Here is a 19,486-nt window from a genome sequence, read left to right as displayed (position 1 = left end):
ATCTCCTTACTTCTTATCTTTCTGTTATATGCTGAGTTTCAGAAGGAGTTACTCATTGCCCCCTGAATATGCCCATTTCTTTGCTTGCCAGAAAACTGGGACTCTGAATGTTGTTACTCCTCTTCCTCGTTTATTTCATATTCCTCAGTTCAGTTCAGTTCAGTCGCTCAGTCGTGTCCAACTCTTTGTGACCCCATGAACTGCAGCGCGCCAGGCCTCCCTGTCCATCACCAACTCCCGGAGTTTACCCAAACTCATGTCCACTGAGTCGGTGATGCCATCCAACCATCTCATCCTCTGTCGTCCCCTTCTCCTCCTGCCCCCAATCTTTCCCAGCATCAGGGTCTTTTCAAATGAGTCAGCTCTTCGCATCAGGTGGCCAAAGTATTGGAGTTTCAGCTTCAACATCAGTCCTTCCAATGAACACCCAGGACCGATCTCCTCCAGGATGGACTGGTTGGATCTCCTTGCATATTCCTCAATGGCAGCCATTGGTCTTGTTGATGTGGTATCCTTCCCAGTGCCCAACACTGCAGGTGGCTTTCTTCAGTGGATGAACAGTAAGCTGTGATAGAAGGAATGCCTAGAATAGAGCAGGCAGGCTCTTACCTAATCCTCAGTATATGCTTGTTGACCAACCAGTCGTGGACAGAGACTCACTGTGTCCTAGATATGGTTACTTTGAGCCTTTGTCCTGATGGCTGTTCAGAGTACCTCTCCAGCTGAAACCCCGGAAATCCTCTTAAATAGCAGGGCTAGTCCTTATACTTGAAGAGCACTGCTGTTGTGAATTCTGTGGGCAGAGATTTGTGAACAGCTGTTGTCTCTTCTTGGAACTGGAAAGGAGACATTGCTTAGATCACAGCAGATAAAATTTTGGAGGGTAGTTCTGGAATGTGGTGGGAGCTATCAGGATAGCTATTCCCAGAGGAAGACTGTGGAGTCTTCTGATCTGAAGGACTTTAGTGCAGCTGATGGATTTCCACCCTTGCTTGAAAGCCCTGCCAGAGAACTGTTCTAAGGCTCTGCCCAGATTGTAGATTATGTGGCAGAGTAAAAAAAAAAAATAACTTTGGAGAATATTTTTATTTTTTCTTATTTTGCCATTGTTAAGTCCTTTTAGGAAATGCATGAATGTAATGACAAGACAGACTGCTTCACTCTGTGTTTTGCTGCTTACAAAAAAGATCTCCATTTGTGTTTCCCTTCAAAAAACATTTAACGTTGGTTCAGGGTTCAGCACCCTAGAGAGGTTTGTGCACATTTTTTTGTTGTTGTTACTGGTTCAGTTCAAGTCCTGCCTTGGAGACAGGATAGATGCTCATTTGTGTGAAGCCAGGATCTTGCCAGGACTTGTTTGGGGTTTTTGAATAAAAAAGCAGGAGGAGAGGGCTGTGGTAGTCATGGCAACCAGGCTTATGAAGTCTCAGCTCTGTCTCGCCCTGGTTAGGAGCTTGGAGGTGAGTGACATTGCTTCCCATCCTGTATTCCTTCTATTAATTCTGGTCTTGGAAGTGGGGGCCAGGGGGCTGGCATTCAAGCTGACCTTTCTGATGGCCTACTGTGTGCCTAGAGTTGAGCTTGAGCTGGACACAAGTAATTGGTCCCTGCCCTTCAGAAACTCGACATAATTGGAAATTTTCACTCTTGTTAACACATACATACCTACAGGACTTGATAAATAAAATGTCTTTGCTTCATCCTGCTTGACATTTACCTTTTTGGGGCTGTGTTTCCTGAAGCGCTTATAACTTCTTCTGAGCTCTGACACAGTGTTTTCTCATTTATTCTTCACAACAATCTAACACATTAGTGAAAGCAAGCACAATAGATTCTTGTCATTTGACACACAAAGTCATGAAGATTCAGAAAGAAAAAGGAATTTGGCTGATTTTACTGGCTCTCAAAGAAATAGCCAAGTGGGTAGCGGAGTTACAGTGCTCGTGGTCGATGGCCAGTTCTCATCCAAGCAGGCCAGGCTGGAGCAGCCCTAGATTTTTCTGCCGTTGTATCCATGTTTAACTTGAAAGAGCCCAGGGGTCCCTGGAGGGGGATGTTTCCAGGTTGAAGCCCACAGAGGACATCCCATACCTCTTATGCCCCCCAAAGACATATTACTCCTAGGCATCTGATGCCATCGCAGAAACCAGGACACTGTGGCATCCTTCTCAGCTGGCCCTAGCTTCCCTAAAGCAGGGCAGTCAGACTATACAGAGGGCTCCTGTGGGTACTACCCAAGGAGGACGCTGCCACTCTGAGCCCAGGAAGGCTAAGTTTCTAATTACTGGGGAGTTAGGTGAGTGGGAACAAATACTGAGTCAGGTAAGATTTGTCAATAGGTGAAGCTTCTTTTCCAGTAGTCGCAAATTGGTTGTAGGCTGAATTCCAAATATAGGTATGTTTTGTTTGGCTTTTATATTTAAAAATTTGAATACTTTTAGAAAGGGCATTTTTTCTTCAGCACTCACCATTCCCTATTGTCTTACAGATGGCCTTCCTCACTGATCTCTCTCACTTGCTTGTCTCCCATGGGCATTTGCGTTAACTTGTACATCTCGGATCAATATTTCTTACTTGCCCTTCTGCCGGTATTCCTCTTGCCCGGGTATTTGATGGCTTCAGGCTTTCTAGGCTCATTTTCTTTTTCCTACCCTACCCAGAACTGTCCTTCTGGGTTTGTGTTTTGGCTTTGAACTTAGCTTTTTCTTGGCCTCTAGTAATACTTGCTGTCACCTTGGACTATATTTGATAGTCTAATTACTGTTCTGGGATTCAAAAGAAGTACTGCTTTATCCAAAGAAATGAAATTTCGAAACAACTTTATTGAGATAAAATTTATATATCATAAAATTCACTCATTTAAAGCGTACAGTGGGAATAATTCTCAAATGTCCTAGGGAACATTGGTAGAATAGATGAATAGATTCCAGACTACGGTATTTCATGAACCAGAAAACTTTAAAAGAAAATTCTGGGGATCAAAGGCCAGCTTTTTTACTTTTCTGAGTTAAGGACCTCAACATAGAAACAACCCACTGTCATCCATCATCATCATTATCTCATTTTATAAAAGGATGTTTTAACACTAAAAAGATAGAAATGATATAATTTCAGAAAAAAGGACCCCTCTTTATATTGGACACTTTTAAATTCCTTGTTTCAGGACCATTGGAATGAATTGTGACAATAAACAAACCACTTCAAAACTCAGCTTTAAAATGATAGTAATTTCTTTTTGTATTGCTCTCTTAGAACTGTAGTAATAGTTCACATACCCTTCAGATGCCCCAAAATAAAAAAATTAAACCAGCCAGGATGTGGAGGAATGGGAACAACAAAATAGAATACAGGCACTAACAAATGAACCAAGTATTACAAATTGACAACATAATCATACTGACTTGTGTAGGGGAGAATGGAACTAAACTAAGCGGCCTTGTGAAATGATACCTTGACTAGATACTGTAAAACTAAAGACAAAGGAGCCGTGTGTAAATGCTGTAATCTAGTTTGGTAAATGTGTTTCTGACAGTGGTATGGTTAGCAATTTTGAAACTACTTTGTATGTATACTAGGATTGAACAGTAAATAAAACATTGCAGATAAAAAGAGCCAGTTTTCTTACTGTTGGAGAAAGAAGTTGCAAATAAGGAAAGAGGGGGGGAGACAAATGAACCCTGTAGTGTTGATTGAAATCTCAGGTATCACTATAGTCTTTGGCCATATCACCCTGAATGCGTACAGTCTCATCTGAGGTATCAGTATAAGCTTGTACTTTTTAATAGTTGTGCTGCCAAGTTGTGTCCGAGTCTTCTGCAACCCCGTGAACTGTAACCCACCAGGCTCTCTGTCCAGGGAATTTTCCAGGCAAGAATACTGGAGTAGGTTGCCATTTCCTTCTTCAGGGGATCTTCCCAACCCAGGGATCAAACCCTCGTCTCCTGCATTGCAGGTGGATTCTTTACTGCTGAGCCATCAGGAAGCCCACTTTTTAATAGGTACACAGAAAAATAGATATAGAAACATAGATGTGTATACACATACATAAATTTCTTATCTCTGATTCAAAGAGCCCAGAAGCAATGACAACCTAGTGGTAATGAGCATACCTGTTATGCAGATCAGTTCAGTTCAGTCGCTCAGTCGTGTCCGACTCTTTGTGACCCCGTGGACTGTAGCACGCCAGGCCTCCCAATCCATCACCAACTCCTGGAGTTTACCCAAACTCATGTCCATTGAGTCGGTGATGCCATCCAACCATCTCATCCTCTGTCGTCCCCTTCTCCTCCTGCCCTCAATCTTTTCCAGCATCAGGGTCTTTTCCAATGAGTCAGTTCTTCTCATCTGGTGGCCAAAGTATTGGAGTTTCAGCTTTACCATCAGTCCTTCCAATGAATACCCAGGACTGATCTCCTTTAGGATGGATTGGTTGGATCTCCCTGCAGTCCAAGGAACTCTGAAGAGTCTTCTCCAACACCATAGTTCAAAAGCATCGATTCTTCGGTGGTCAGCTTTCTTTACAGTCCAACTCTCACATCCATACATGACTACTGGAAAAACCATAGCCTTGACTAGACGGACCTTTGTTGGCAACGTATTATGCAGATAGTGGGTTCTAAACACTATTCTTCAATAAAAAAAACTAGAACTCCTTGAAAAATGTTGATTCAAAGGTTGGGAAAGGAAAATTTAAGATAAACTTGGAGCTTCTTGTGGAGCCAGAAAGTAAGGAAATACTTGAAAAAAGAAAATGACAGACTAAAGGGACTTATCAAAGGAACACAAGAGTTAACCTGAAGAAGCTCCTAGTTGCCAAAACTGAAATAATTTGAGCAACAAAATAATGGTAATATTGGACTATAACTCATAGAATAAAATATCTATGAGAACATATTGATTAGATAAATAATTAAGTATATGGAGAAATGACAGTTTTTCCTTATAGTGAAATTTCAATTCATAAATGTGTAAGGAAGAGAGTAGAAAATTGCTATTAACTGGAACTCTGTAATAACCTAGAGGGGTGGGAAAGGTGGGAGGTGGGAGGGAGATTCAAGAGGGAGGGGACATATGTACAGGTATGGTTAATTCATGGTTATGTATGATAGGAATCATACCAGTAGTGTAAAACAATCATCAATCAAAAGTAAATATAATTATGAAAATTTTAGTTACAAAAAGAATTGCTCATACACCATCACCACAGTGATAATTGTTACAAGTGGATCCCCTTAATTGTGTGCAAAGGTTTGAGGAAAAAGGTGATTTGTATAATCTCAGAGTGTTTCCCCCATGATTTTCTTTAAACAATTCAGGGGTTTTTAGTATACACACAGTATCATGCAACCATCACCACATTTTCATCCCCTCCAAAAGAAATAGTTCTTATAAGTGGTCATTCCCCATTTCTCCCTTCCTCTAGCCCCTGACAACCATTAGTTTCCTGTGTCTAATGATTTTTCTCTTCAGCACCTTTCATGTGAAAGGAGTCATATGATGACATGACTTTCTGTGTCTTCTTTCACTTAGTGTAATGCATTCAACATTCATCCGTGTTCTAGTATATATTAGTATTTTATTCCTTTTTTATTTATTGTGTAGTTTATTGATTTACTTCTTTATTCCAGTTTTATTGAGATACAGCGTAATGATTTAAAGTATTTCATTCCTTTAAGTGGATGAATAGTGTTCTTCTGAATGGCTGGATTGCATTTTGTTTGTTCATTCCTTAGATTTGATGTACATTTGGGTTGTTTTGCCACATTTTGGCTATTATAAATAATGCTGCAATGAACATTCATGTACAAGTTTTTGTGTGAACATATTTTTTTAGTTCTTTTGTGTATACACCTAAGGGCAGAGTTGCTTGGTTCATATGGTAACTCTTTGTCTAACATTTTGAGGAACTGCCAAACTGTTTTTCACAATTTGCCATGATTTTTGTTTAACACAATGGAAAAGCTCAGTAGACTTGGCTTTTGTTAGTTGATCAAGACCAGTATCACCAGTATAAGACATGTTGGCAACATGAACCCTTTGATATGGTGTGTTGGGAAAAGCATGATGTAATTTCTCTGGTGTTTCTGTCAAGGTGGCATGATTTGAGTTTAGTCATGACAAAACCCAAACAATCCTGAATAACTGATTAGTATTTCTTGAGGATGTCAGGGTCATGAAAGACAAAGGGAAGACTGAGGAACTGTTGCAAAGTGCAGGAAATTAGGGAGAAATAACAACCATGGGCCATATAGGATCATATAACAAAAGAGGACCTTAGTGGAAACACTGTTAAGGTTTGAAAAGGATCTTTAGTTTGGTTACTAGTATTATTTTCCCAGTAGTTGTCTATGGCTATGTAAGATATTAACATTGGGAAAAGTCATGTGAGTGATGTATGGAAACTCTCTGTATTGTTCTTATAAGTTCTGTGTAAGTTTAAAAGTAATTCAAAGTAAAAGGTTTTAAAAAGATATCCAGTCATTTATTCTTGCTCACATGTCTGCAGATGGGCTAGACTCGGCTGACCATGGTTGGGCTCAGCTCCAGTCTGCAATTTGGGTCCAGGTCTGCTCCAAGGGTCTCTCATCCCTCTTGGATCAGAATGCTTGTAGAGCATGTTCTTCTCACAGTGATACACAATTCCGAGACAAGCCAAACACACAAACACGTTTCAAACCTCTGTGGCACATTTGCTAACATCCTGCTGACTAAAGCATGTCACAGGCCAAGTCCAAAGTCAAAGGGTGAGAAACTACACCAACTAGTAGGAGGGACTGTGAGGTCACACAGCACAGGGGATGGATGGAACAGAACTGGTGATAATGATACAATCTACCACTCATATTTTTTCCCCTCAGGGAGCCAGTATTAGGGAAACAGACACTGCAGGCTTTGCAGGCCTTTTTGGATTCCTGTCTTATTTTCTGATTATCCCCTTCTCTTCTACCTCCCAGTCCTTAAGTGTATCTGGTGACTTTTTGCCTCTGCTCCGTTCTTCTCCAGTATTCTGCTCCCTTCACAGAGGCCCTAGAAGGAAGCGGGTCAGATCACACTTTCTCTCTAACTTGGCCTTTTTCCCAGTGGGATGGAAACATTTGAAATACTGTGTTTTCTGTTGCTTCTGCCGCTGTTGCCGTGGCTGGTTTCATGTATTTTAAATGAGCGTAACCCATATTTTAAGTTAATGTTATTGTGGTTGCTCTTGCCCCCTGTGGTGGCTTATGTGAAGGGAGTAATTTTGGAATTTTCCCTAAATAAAATAAATTGATTCACATGAGATCCTAATCTCTTCCTTGGCCAGTTTAGCACAGTCTAACTTGTTATTTTCTTGAGCTTTTAAAGTCATGTACTTTTTCTCTTTTTTATTTCTAATTTTGATCAAAAGTCTGAAAATTCAAGATATTATTATTACTGGTATTAGTATAAATTAGTCCTAAAAGTAACTATCAACATGACTACTGATTATTATGAATCTACTTGCCCTAGTGAAAATCTTTGTTGTCATTTCCTCATACTACTAGATAACACTAGGATTTTCTCACTTCCATTTTTAATTTTTCACTTAACAAATAATTATTGAGGATTTACCATATGCTTGGATATGTGATAGACCCTGAGAATAAAATTGTGAGCATTTTTACTAGACAGATAAATAAAAAACTTAAGATATAACTATTGATTGTGGTAAGTGTGATTGAGTAAAGGGGTCATGGTAAGGAGTTCCCTGGTGGTCCAATAGTTAGGACTCAGTGGTTTCAATGCTGTAGCCCTGGGTTTAATCCCTGGTGGGAGAACTAAGCTCCCTCAAGCTGTGTAAGAACTAAGATCTGTCAAGTGTGGTCAAAAAAAATGAAAAGAAAAATGGTCATGGTGTTGTGAAAGCCTTTGGGGGGCAGCCAGATCTGGTCTGGGGAAATAGAGGATGCCTCTCAGCTTCTCAGCTGGGATTGGAAGAATCTTCGAAGAGATGGAGGCTGGGGTTGGATGGAGTGTTCTGGGTGAAGGGAGCAGCAGGTGAAATGCCCTGTGGTAGGAGGAAGCATGGTTCCTTTCATGGAATGGAAAAAGGCCATTGTGGCCTAGAGCATGGGGAATGAGGAGTGGACAGGTTTGAAGAGGCAGGCAGTGGCTAGATACTAAAAAGGGCCTCATTGACCACTGTGAGGATTTTCATCCTTAAGAACAGTAGGAAGCCACTAAAAGGTTTGAGGTCAGGGAATGACATCTTCAGATTTGTATTTTGAAAAAAAAAATCATTCATTGTAAAGAGTAGTTTGATTAGGAGGTAATTGTAGTTAGTAGAGGGCAGTTGGAAAGCTTTGGCAGTGTCTGGAAGAGAGATGGTGATGGTTTTAAGGGCAGTGGTGGGGAGGACAGAGAGAAGGATGTAAATTCAAGAGAGACATGATCAGGAAAAACATCAGATTTGGGAGATTGATTGGATATGGGAGATATAGAGTAGAGAGAATATCAAGGATGATCTGCTTAGCTTCATACATTTGGAGATGGGATTTTTGTTTGTTTGTTTGTCATGCATGGCTTTGGGATCTCAATCACAGGCCAGGGGTTGAACCTGGGGCCACAGCAGTGAAAGCACCAAATCCTAACTGCTAGACCACCAGGGAACTCCCTTAGAGATGGGATTAATGCTAAAGAAGTTACCTCTTAGCCCATGATCATAGGAATAGAATAGAAGTTATCAGTTTTTTGTGGTTTTTCCCAGGATTTGACCTCCTCTCTTTGAAGAACCAACTTCCTCAGCCATTACTTTTATTTTCCTACCCCAAACTGGGCTTCAAGTAGTGCTTCAAGATATCAGCCTCCACAGTCCTTCCAGTTCTTCTGGCCTCTTCTGTTCCTTGCCTCTTGAATACATCCTGTTAGTTTCTGTGTCTGAGTCTTTGCATGAAGGACTCCATCTATTTGGGATTCACTTTTTCCCCAGTCTGGGTCTCACTTCTTGCCTCATTTAACCCCTGACTTAACCTTACTCAGGGAGCCTCTGCAGAGAAAGGTTTTCCCATTCTACTTGAACATACCTTTTAAAAAAAATTCTTGAAGCCTTATGGATGGATTTGAGGTTAGAAGTGGATCATTACGCACATACACTTATGTACTCAACTTGGCTTTTAATTTTTAGTCACAGGTAAAGAAACTCCCTGCTGAAGTGTAATGGCAGGAACAGAAAACAGTTGTCTTGGCCTGGTGATTCCTTGGCTCCTTGGTTCTCTGATGGAGGCACGATGGTTGGTGTAGCTTGTAGTTCACTATCATCTTGCCAGAATTGAGGAAACTTGAATTCTTGTTACATCATTGCTCTTTTATGCTTAGGATTTACCTGATCATTCCAAGAGAACTTGTGCTGTATGCTTCACTTGAAGGAATTTTTCATGTTGCAGTGTCCCTCCAAGTACCATATACCTCATAAGCCTTCTCTGTCTTCTTGACTTTTAGGTCAGGCTGTTCCTGCAGGATCCCATGTGCGGCTGAATCTCCAGACTGGGGCAAGGGAAGTGAAACTCCAAGATGAGGACAAGTTTCAAACCAATTTGAAAGGGTCGAAAAAAGGCAAAAGGTACAGTGTCAAGCCTGGGGACTGGAAAACTGACAGCACTGACCCTATAATGCTGAGAGTAATGACAATGTATTGTTCCTTTTTTTGTTGTTCCTTTTTTAAAATTAATTTTTAAATTGGAGTATAATTGCTTTACAATGTTGTTAGTTTCTGCTGTACATCTGCTTGAATCTCCTTCTTGAGCCTCCCACTCACCCTCCACCCCCATCCCACCTCTCTGGGTCGTCACAGAGCACCTAGCTGAGCTCCCCGTGCTGTACAGCAGCTTCCCACTAGTTGTCTGCTTTATACGTGGTCATGTACATATGTCAGTGCTACTCTCTCAATTCGTCCCACCCTCTCCTTCCCATCCTGTGACCATTCTTTACATCTGTGTCTCTAGCCCTGCCATGCATGTAGGTTCATCAGTTCCGTTTAATGTATTATTTCTTGCCCAAATACATGTGGGTTTAAAAATTTTTGAAATTTAATAGCTTAGAATTTGTGATAAATATTTCAGGATTTGATGGATGTTTACTTCTATGGTCTTTGGAAAGAAATAGTTTGCCTTTTAAAAAAGGCTGTAGGGCAATGTATGACAAAACCCACTGGAAAAAAATAATAATAATAATAAAAAAAAAAAAACCTAAAAAAAAAAAAATAAAAATAAAAGCAAACCTGTCTCTCAAAAAAAAAAAAAAAAAAAATAAATAAATAAATAAAAAAGGCTGTAGGGGAATGCTTAACCTGCTTTAAAAATGAAGTCTTTTTTCCCAGTACTTTAAGAGCACCCATTTGAATCCCAACAGTTAATGCGCTGATTACAGATGAGTCATCTATTCATTAAAACAGGCCTGTTAGGCCTTCTGCTTTGCAGTAATACTTCCTTGGTGGACAATAAAATTGCATTTTAGTCTTTAATTCATAGTAATTTTTCGTCTTGTTACTCCATATTAAAACAGGCTTTCTTATAGTATAAAAGTTCTTCAGTGGTAAGAATTGCCTATTTTTTAATAATCAGTTTAGTTGATTTACTTTTGGGCAATTCATAGTCTCTATTTTTCTGTTTGTTTTTTTTTTCTTTTTTCTTTTTGACTTACCAAGTTTTCTTTGCTTGCTCTTTCCTGTGTAAGGGAGAAAGAGGCTGAGGCATGGGGTTATAGGGACTGTTGGAACTGTGCAGTTTGAAAGGTCAGTATAAATATCAACCATAAAGTTTCTAACACAAGGACCAGTAAATTATGGCCTGCGGCAAAATATTGGGACTACTGCCTGTTTTTGTATGACCCACAAGTTATGTGGTGGTTAATGGTTTTTTATGGTTGAAAAAAAAAGGTGTTTCATGACTGAATAAAATTATGTGAAATTCGGATTTCAGCGTCCATAATTAAAGTTTTATTGGACTATAACCATGTTCATTCATTTATGTATTGTCCATGACTGATTTCCTGCTGCACTGACAGAATTGAGTAGTTGGGAAAATCGTCCCATAAGGCCCACAATATTATCTGGTTATTACAAATAGTTTCCTGTCCCTGTTCTAATATGGCCGTGTCTCATTTTATTGCGCCTCACTTTGTTGCACTTCTCAGATACTTCATTTTTCACAAATTGAAGATTTATGGTAACCCTATGTTGAGCAAGTCTGTTGCTACCATTTTCCAACAGCATTTGCTCACTTCATGTCTTTGTGTCACATTTTGGTAATTCTTACAATATATTTCAAACTTTTTCATTAATGTTATATTTGTTATGGTGATCTGTGATTAGTTCTTTGATTAGATCTTTGATGTAACTATTGTAATTGGTTTTTTGGTTTGTATTGTTTTTGTCATGTATTTTTTTCTTGTCAAGTATTTTTTAATTAAGGTGTAAACTCTTTTTCTAGACATAATGCTGTTGCACACTTTATAGACTACAGTATAGTGTAAACATAGCTTCTATGCACCAAAAAATTGATGTGACTGACTTTATCTCAGTATTTACTTTCTTGTGATGGTCTGTAACCAGTCCCTTAATATTTCTGAGAGATGCCTGTTCATGTAAGTATTGGGAATCAGTCATGGATTGAGCAATGTTAGTGTTACTCAGTCCTTGGATTTTTATTATTTTAGCAATATTTTGAAGTTAGAGATGAGGCAGAAGGGGACCTGGCAAAAGGTCATCCATCCTGTCCATGTGGCACTTACAAGATCACAAAATAGCTTATTCAGATTTGGGCATTTTTCACTGTCAAAAAATTCAACTTTGTATTATGATCTGTAAAATAAGGAGCTATTTGTCCTCCTTATAGTCACCTCAAACTGGATTAGATCTTTATTTTTCCCTGCCTCTCCAGATAGGCATGTACCTGGAGTAACACAGGTTATATGATGATTACTTTCTTAGAACCATTAAAGAAAGAATCAAATGTCATTGTTGTGACCCCTGTCAATATCCCTCCATTTCTAGCATGCATGTACATCTTTCAGTGTCTCAAAGTACTTAGGGAAAGTGTCTCAAAGTACTTAGAAAGTCTTTTCTCACATCTAAGCCAAGTCTTATTTTTGAATAAGAAACCTATTTTTCCCCTGGTTTAAGAATATTGAGTTAGGAACTTGGTTAATTTGGTGCTATTTTATTAATATTTGTTGGTTTTAACACTATGGAAAGTAACTTCTCCAATAACTGGCTATAGATCATCAGTAGGAGCACTTATTGCTTCACATGTTGCTCCTGTCTTTTTAGACTAGAAAGCAGAGCCATCTATGTGGTCTATAGTAGAGACACCGTGAGAGAAGAATATTCATTCCTACTCCCGCCTCTTTACTTTTCTCCTTTGAAATGTTTCTGAGGGCTCTGCCTTGGAATGTCCTCCAGGGTAAGCTGGACATGTCTTCTTCCTTCTCAGTGTTTATAGCTAGCAACAAACCTGTCTGAACAGAAGCCCGAAGGCATTGACAAGGTGGTTGAGGGTGTTCAGTGCTGCGAGCTCAGTGAGTCTCTAGTGGTGACTTTCTCCTCTTGCAGTGAACCTCCTTCTGTGCTCCTTTAATTCCACTTCACAGTGTCTTCCTGCTTCTTTAGTTCTGGAATGGGAACAGAGACCAAAGGACAGGGCTAATTTTCAAAATTGTTACAATATTTTGTTTACTGACTTAACCGTTTTGAGAAACAAGACCCACAGCTTTCCATCAGTCTGTCAAAGAAGTTGGTGATCCTGTGAAGTTAAGAAACACTGGCTAGAGAGATGGGATAGTCCATTCCACCTAATCCACAGCAGCTTCTCCACTAGTCCTGCTGGACATGTGACTGGCCACACTGCTACCTAAAGCTACAGTTCCTGTGAACTCTAAAGCCCACAAGAGGTCTCCTTATTCTGACTTGTCCCAGAGGGTTCTCTGGGCAGTTGCCAAGTTCAGTGTATAGTTGACTCTCATCTGGTTTTCCTCTTGGTATTTGTGTGTTAGACATTGCCATCTTCACTGGTTTTAGTTTGTATCCCTGTCAGCTTTCTCCATAGTACATCTTTTGCCTTGGAACAATCAGCTTTTTGAATCATCCTCTTACATTTAGAGGACCAAACTGCATCCAAGTTGTTCCTTATTGGGTTGTGTATTTGTTTGTGTGTGTTTAATTGCTAAGTCCTCTCTGACTCTTTGTGAGCCCGTGGACTGAAGCCCGCCAAACTCCTCTGTCCATGGATTTTTCCAGGCAAGAATGCTGGAGTGCGTTGCCATTTCCTCCTCCAGGGGATTTTCTTGACCCAGGGATTGAACCTGCGTCTCCTGTGTCTCTGTATTGACAGGTGGATTCTTAACCACTGAGCCATGTATGAAGCTCTGTTGAGAGCATTTACCACAGTATAATATGGTATAATAGTTAAGGGAGTGGGCCGTGGACAGGAGCATTTACTTATTCCACCATTCATTTCACAAAAGACCTATTGAGTGCCTGTGTGCCAGGCATTGGGGATACAGTAGTAAATAAAACAGACAAGACGCTAACTTTATTGAGGCTGGCAAGCAGGAGAAGAGAAATAAGTATGCAAGTAAGGTAATTATAGATTATAATAAATACTAGGGAAGAAATAAGGTAATAAATCCCTGATGGAGGCTGTTGGATTGGCCGAAAAGTTCATTCAGGTTTTTCTGTACCATCTTGTGACTAACTGAACAACCTTTTTGGGCAACCCAATAGAAAGGATGGTTTGAGAAGGCCTTGTCAAAGGCTGAGACCTGAAGGATGAGGGGCACTTAGTCATGCGAGGGGTTAATTTTATAGGTTTAGAGTTAGAGCATTTCAGGCAGAAGAAACAAGAAGAGTTCCTGGCTTTGTTAAGGAAAGGGCTTTGTCAAGTTCAAGAAAAAGGAAAATGATCAGGGTGATTAATGGGTAGGAGAAGGAAGAAGACTAATATGAGATGAGATTGGAAAGGTGTGAGGGGCCCGATTATGTGGAATTTTGAGGAGCATGTTGAATGTTCTTCAATTAAGTAGAATTGAAATGGTGAGCCATTGGAGGATTTTGGGTAGGAGAATTATTTAATGTAATTTAGCAAGATCATTATAGTTGCTATGTATACTGAGGATAGATTGAAGGTGGACAAAAGATGAAAAGAACACAAGAGACAATTAGAATGTCATTTCAGTGGGTGAGGCAAAACATAATGGTGGCTTAGTCTGTGGTGCATAACAAAGAGTGGATGAATTGAAGATTTAATTTGGAGGCAGCAGCAATAGCTTTACAATTTAGGGATTGGAAAAAGGGGAGTAGGGGTTCAGGTAAAGCCTCATTTGGGATTTGCATAACCAGGTACTGGAAGGTACTATATATTGAAATAGAAAAGATTGAGAGGGGGACAAATTTATGGAGAGAACTGTCAGGAGGTGTAATAAGTTTCAGGTGGCTGTTAAAGACCCAAGATGTATCAGTAGTTGTACAGGAGTCTGGCTGGTCCTTGGGGAAGGGGTTTGGGTCAAAGATATAATTTTAGGCATCACTGCCTGATAGATATTTTCAAGTATCTAGGGGAGAGTATTAGTTGCTCAGTTGTGTCCGACTCTTTGTGACCCATGGACTATATAGCTCACCAGGTTCTTCTGTCCATGGAATTCTCCAGGCAGGAATACTAGAGGGGCTTCCCTGGTGGCTCAGACAGTAAAGAATCTGCCTGCAATGCAGAAGACCCAGGTTCAATCCCTGGGTTGGGAAGATCCCTTGGAGAAGGGAATGGCAACCCACTCCAGTATTCTTGCCTGGAGAATTCTGTGGATAGAGGAGTGTGGTGGGCTACAGTCCATGGGGTCACAAAGAGTTGGACATGACTGAGACACACACACACGGAGAGTGTAGAGATAGAGAAAAGATTGTTTGAGACTGACTTCTTAGGTGTTCCAGCATATAGGATTCAGGTAAGAGATAAGGAACCAGCAAGAAGAGTTAGAGAAGGAGCAAGGAAGAGGAAAAATCCCGGAGAATGTAGCAACAAAAAGCTAGGAAAGGAGAGTATTTCAAGGAGGGAGGGGTGAACTGTGTAAATGCTGCTGAGTGGTTGAGGAACAAGCACTAGTAAAGAATCCATTGGATTTGACCATTGATTATTGGTAATTTTTTTTTTTTTGATTATTGGTAATTTTGATGAGCAGTTTTAGTGGCGTTTTGGGAACAAGATCCAGGTTGATGCATATGGCAATCTAAATAGCATTCAAGGAGTGTGGATAGTGAATGAAAACAATGTGTTCATAAAGTTTTATTTAATCTGAACAGAAGCGGAGAAATGGCATGATAATTAGAGAAAGTGGAGTCAAAGGGGTGTTGGTATGCTGATGGGAATAATCCAACCAAAGGAAAAACTGATGATGCAGGCAGGTGGGAGTGTCGTATAATTATGGGAGTTAAAGGTTTCGAAAAGGCAAGTGGGATCTCTACCCTGAGTTCAACAGGGGCAGGGACACTGTCATCCTTTTTAATAGTAGGGAAAGCAGAAAATGTAGATTTAGGTGCAGGTTTTGTTATATAGACAGGGAGGCCTGGCGTGCTGCAGTTCATGGGGTCGCAAAGAGTTGGACACGACTGAGCAACTGAACTGAACTGAACTGGTATATCGAGTGGATGATGGGAAGATGAATGAGTTATTGATGATAGCATCTGTTTTTCTCAATGAAGAATAAAATGAGAATGCCAGCTGAGGATACTTGTGCCTGTGTGCATGCAGGCACACATGTACATTTGTGTGTGTGTAGCTAGGGCTAAGAGCGGGTGATGATGGATGGCCTGGGAGAGTGGGACTTTATACAGTAAATAGAGATGTAGACATCTCTACATCTTAGGATTAGGGGTTAATCCTAAGTCTTGGAGAAGGGAGGAGGTAATCTGCTCCTTATAGCCTTGTACATATACCATGAGGAAACTGTAATCAAAAAAGACACACGTACCCCAATGTTTATTGCAGCACTATTTACAGTAGGTCAGACACAGAAGCAACCTAGGTGTCTGTAGATAAATAGATAAAGAAGTTGTGGTACTTATAGACAATGGAATATTACTCAGCCATAAAAGGAACACATACAGTTCTAATGAGATGGAGGAATCTAGAACCTATTATACAGAGTGAAGTAAGTCAGAGAAAAACATCATATGTTAATGTATATATGTGGAATCTAGAAAAATGGTACTGATGAACCTATTTGCAGGGCAGCTGTGGCAACACAGACATTAGAGAACAGACCTGTTGACACAGTGGGGACTGCAGAGGTTGGGATGAATTGAGAGAGAGGCATTGAAATGTATACACAACCATATGTAAAATAGATAGCCAGTGAGGATTTGCTGTATGACGCAGGGAGCTCAAACCTTGTGCTCTGTGACAACCTAGAGAGGTGGGATGGGGTGGGATGTGGGAGGGAGGTTCAAGAGTGAGGGGACATAGTGTACCTATGGCTGGCAAAAACCAACACAATATTACAAAGCAATTATTCCCCAATTAAAAATAAATAAATTTAAAAAGTTATAGCCCTAAATACTTCACTCCCTCTTCAGGGTAAGGATCAAGGCAGTGGCATCCTCTTGCAGCTGGCAGTGGGTGAGTCTCTGACAGGAGAGATGTTGTCTGTCTTATTTGGTAGGACTGTGGTAACGGTTTGAATGAAATATTAGTTTTAAAGGATTGACACAGTGTCTGACACATGGTTAAGTGCTCTGTAAATGGGAATGATTAACTATTATTAGTTAGTTTAAGAGGATTGAGATTTAAAGAAATCAAGTGTTTTTCTGAGGGCTCTAAGGGGTCTCTGGGATGAATCAAAGACTGAGAACCTTTCATGAGAGCTGAGGCTGGCTAGGATCTTGGGCCATGAGACTGAGGTACTCATCTCACCTGGAACAGAGAGAGTGGTCCACTTGCCCCTTCCTCCCCATCTTTGCTATATCTCCAGGGATATCTGGACCACCCTTTCCCCTCACTGCCAGCCGGACAGTCTTGCCAGGCACAGTCCACATACTACACTTCCGTTTGTATGTATCACTTTTCCTTACCTCTGTTCACTGAACTGAAATGAGTGCTGGTGGCAAAACCTGCCTTTCACCCCCCTGCCCCACAAATGCCTTCTCTCCAGTCAAGATGAATTGTGGCTTGGATCAGCTCCAGGGCTGTTTCTGAAGATACCACTCTAGTCTCTGCCAGCTTCCTGACATTATGTCCACCTTGGTTCCTTTCTTCCCTTTCCGTGGAGGGTGGCTGGCCTTGGTTTTAGTTCTTCATATCTCAAACCCATTCCTTTGTCAGGTTGACTCATACCCCCTGCATATAATCTGTGCTCAGGGGTTTGTCTTAAAGGTATGAATTTATTCAGCCTGTTTTTGTAAAGATAGATTGACTTGTCAAATCAGGTTAGGCACACACTTGGGTGGGAGGAGGCTCAGGTTCCTATTAGTCTCCTTCCTGGAAGATTATATATAGGGTACATGTTATGTCCTCTGTTTGTGCCCCATTGTCCCCCAGGAGGTCTTACTCTGGCACCTGCTTGAGAGAGCAGCATTGCACAGACATTCAGACTTGTTTCTGCCTGAGTAACTGGCTGAGAGCTCTCTGTCCACAGTGGGCTTCTGTCTGCCTCATGCCATTTTCTCCTCTTTTATAAAGTGACCCCATCTTCAGCTCTTTCCTCCTCTAGCTTCAAGGTGAGATCATCAAGATTAGACTTCTGGCTGACCCACGGCAAAGGTGGTTAGTGTGCTGTGAGTTAGCCTGGCTTAGCTGGCCTTGGAGTGCCAGCCGTCCAGAGGGGTGTTCTTTCTTGGGAAAGATGGTACCTGCCTCATGACTCTCAACTTCTCTTTGGACAGGCTGGACATCAACACCAATACCTATACATCTCAGGACCTCAAGGACGCACTGGCAAAATTCAAGGAGGGCGCAGAGATGGAAAATTCAAAGGAAGACCAGGTTAGTAATATTGCTTATAGTGAATTTATACCATCCTGCAAAATGACATGAAAGGGAGTCACTGTTTCCTAAAGCTTTAGCAATAAACATAGGTAATAATAACAATAATATTGCAAAATAATTTAAGGAACAGTTAATGCCAAGTAAGTAACCCTTTGTGGACTATTAATAAATTTCTGGGAGCATTTCTGTCATTGTTTCATTAGGATTCAGCTTCCCATTACATATTTGGGAAAACTGAAGCACAGAGCATAGATAGCCATACTCTGCATTACCACAAACATCAGTGAGGGGAACAGAGGTTAGAACTCACATCTCCTCACTTATACTTGGGTTAGACACAAGTTTAAAGGATGGGACCTAGACCAGGAAGGAAGAAGCCCAAGTCCTTGTCCTTGGAACATGTAGCAAACCTTTTCCAGACCTCAGATCTCTTAAATGTACAATATAGGGCTGGGACAAGATGGCTGAGGTTTCCTCCAACTCTTAAATTTATGTACAAGCTATTAGGGAATGAGAAGGAGAAAGAGGCAGAGTCACAGCCCCTTGGCTATGTCCCTAATGTCTGGGATGGTCTGTGGATCCTGACATATCAGAACAAAATCTTATTCTTAGATGGATCATGAGGTCATGTGATAGCCAGAGAGTGTTACAAATCAGTCCTTAACATTTCCGCTTGAGTCCTGTCCTTGAAAGAACTTCCTCCAGTGGCCGCCTTGCAGACCTTGTTCACCCTCCTCCTCCTCCTCCTCCTCCTCTTCACAGTTCCCTCTGCTTTTCTTATCTCTGCCCTCATCCCAAAATTCTGGCAGTATCTTAGAGAGGCAGCATCAGATTCTTGACAGTCTGTGTGTTAGTGAAGGAAGCTTTAGATCCTTCAGAACTAAGTATTTCTGAGACAGATGGACCTGTGTGTGTGTGTGAGAGAGAGAGAGACAGAAGGAACCTCAGGAGGAAGTGTTAATATACAGGCCAAGCCTCCATGTCTTTACTCATCTTACCAAAGTTATATCTCAATATGAAGAGTACACATGATAAAAGAAGGTGAGTAGCAGGATGGCAGCAGTAGTGGTGAAGGAAGGTGATGCATAAAATTATATCCCACTGCAGGTGTGTATTAACTGCAGGGGTAGAGAGGTGTGAGGGAAAGCAAATCCCTTACCTGGTGAAGTGAGGCCAGCAAAGGAGAGCAGTGCATTCCTAGGCGCCTGGAGCAGAGATTGGTATTCCTGTGACCAGGGCTTGGGCTCATTCCCACTCATTCTCTCACCATGAGCTCCACATGGGACAGATGGGAACATTAAAAATCAGCCCTTGTTCCATGTTTTCTCTGTGGATGGAAGACCTACCGCACCCCTGTCTCTTCTCTTTACTCTCTTTAGTGGTATTCTTATCTCATAATTCAATTAGCATAGAAAAGTATGAATATTATAAAAATATTTTTAAGTGTAAAAGCAAGAGATTATTTAAGTTTTCATTTGCTGTTTTTTGCAATTAAAAATAATTCT

General features: G+C 40.8%; 1 protein-coding gene across 8 annotated transcripts in view; it reads left to right on the top strand.

Annotated features, from left to right (window-relative positions):
• SIL1 (SIL1 nucleotide exchange factor) overlaps positions 1-19,486 on the top strand; it is a 234,737-nt gene that overhangs the window by 119,700 nt on the left and 95,551 nt on the right. For all 8 annotated transcript variants that reach the window (XM_061151417.1, XM_061151419.1, XM_061151415.1 and 5 more), the window contains 2 exons: positions 9,454-9,574; positions 17,879-17,978. In XM_061151417.1, coding sequence (XP_061007400.1) covers positions 9,454-9,574; positions 17,879-17,978 — 221 coding nt within the window. The remainder of the gene's footprint in view (positions 1-9,453; positions 9,575-17,878; positions 17,979-19,486) is intronic.

This window comes from Dama dama, chromosome 9 (genome assembly GCF_033118175.1).
Source record: "Dama dama isolate Ldn47 chromosome 9, ASM3311817v1, whole genome shotgun sequence".
In the NCBI taxonomy this organism is placed as follows: Eukaryota; Metazoa; Chordata; class Mammalia; order Artiodactyla; family Cervidae; genus Dama; species Dama dama.
The sequence above is the reverse complement of the archived record's forward strand: the minus strand, read 5'-3'. Positions and strand labels throughout refer to the sequence as shown.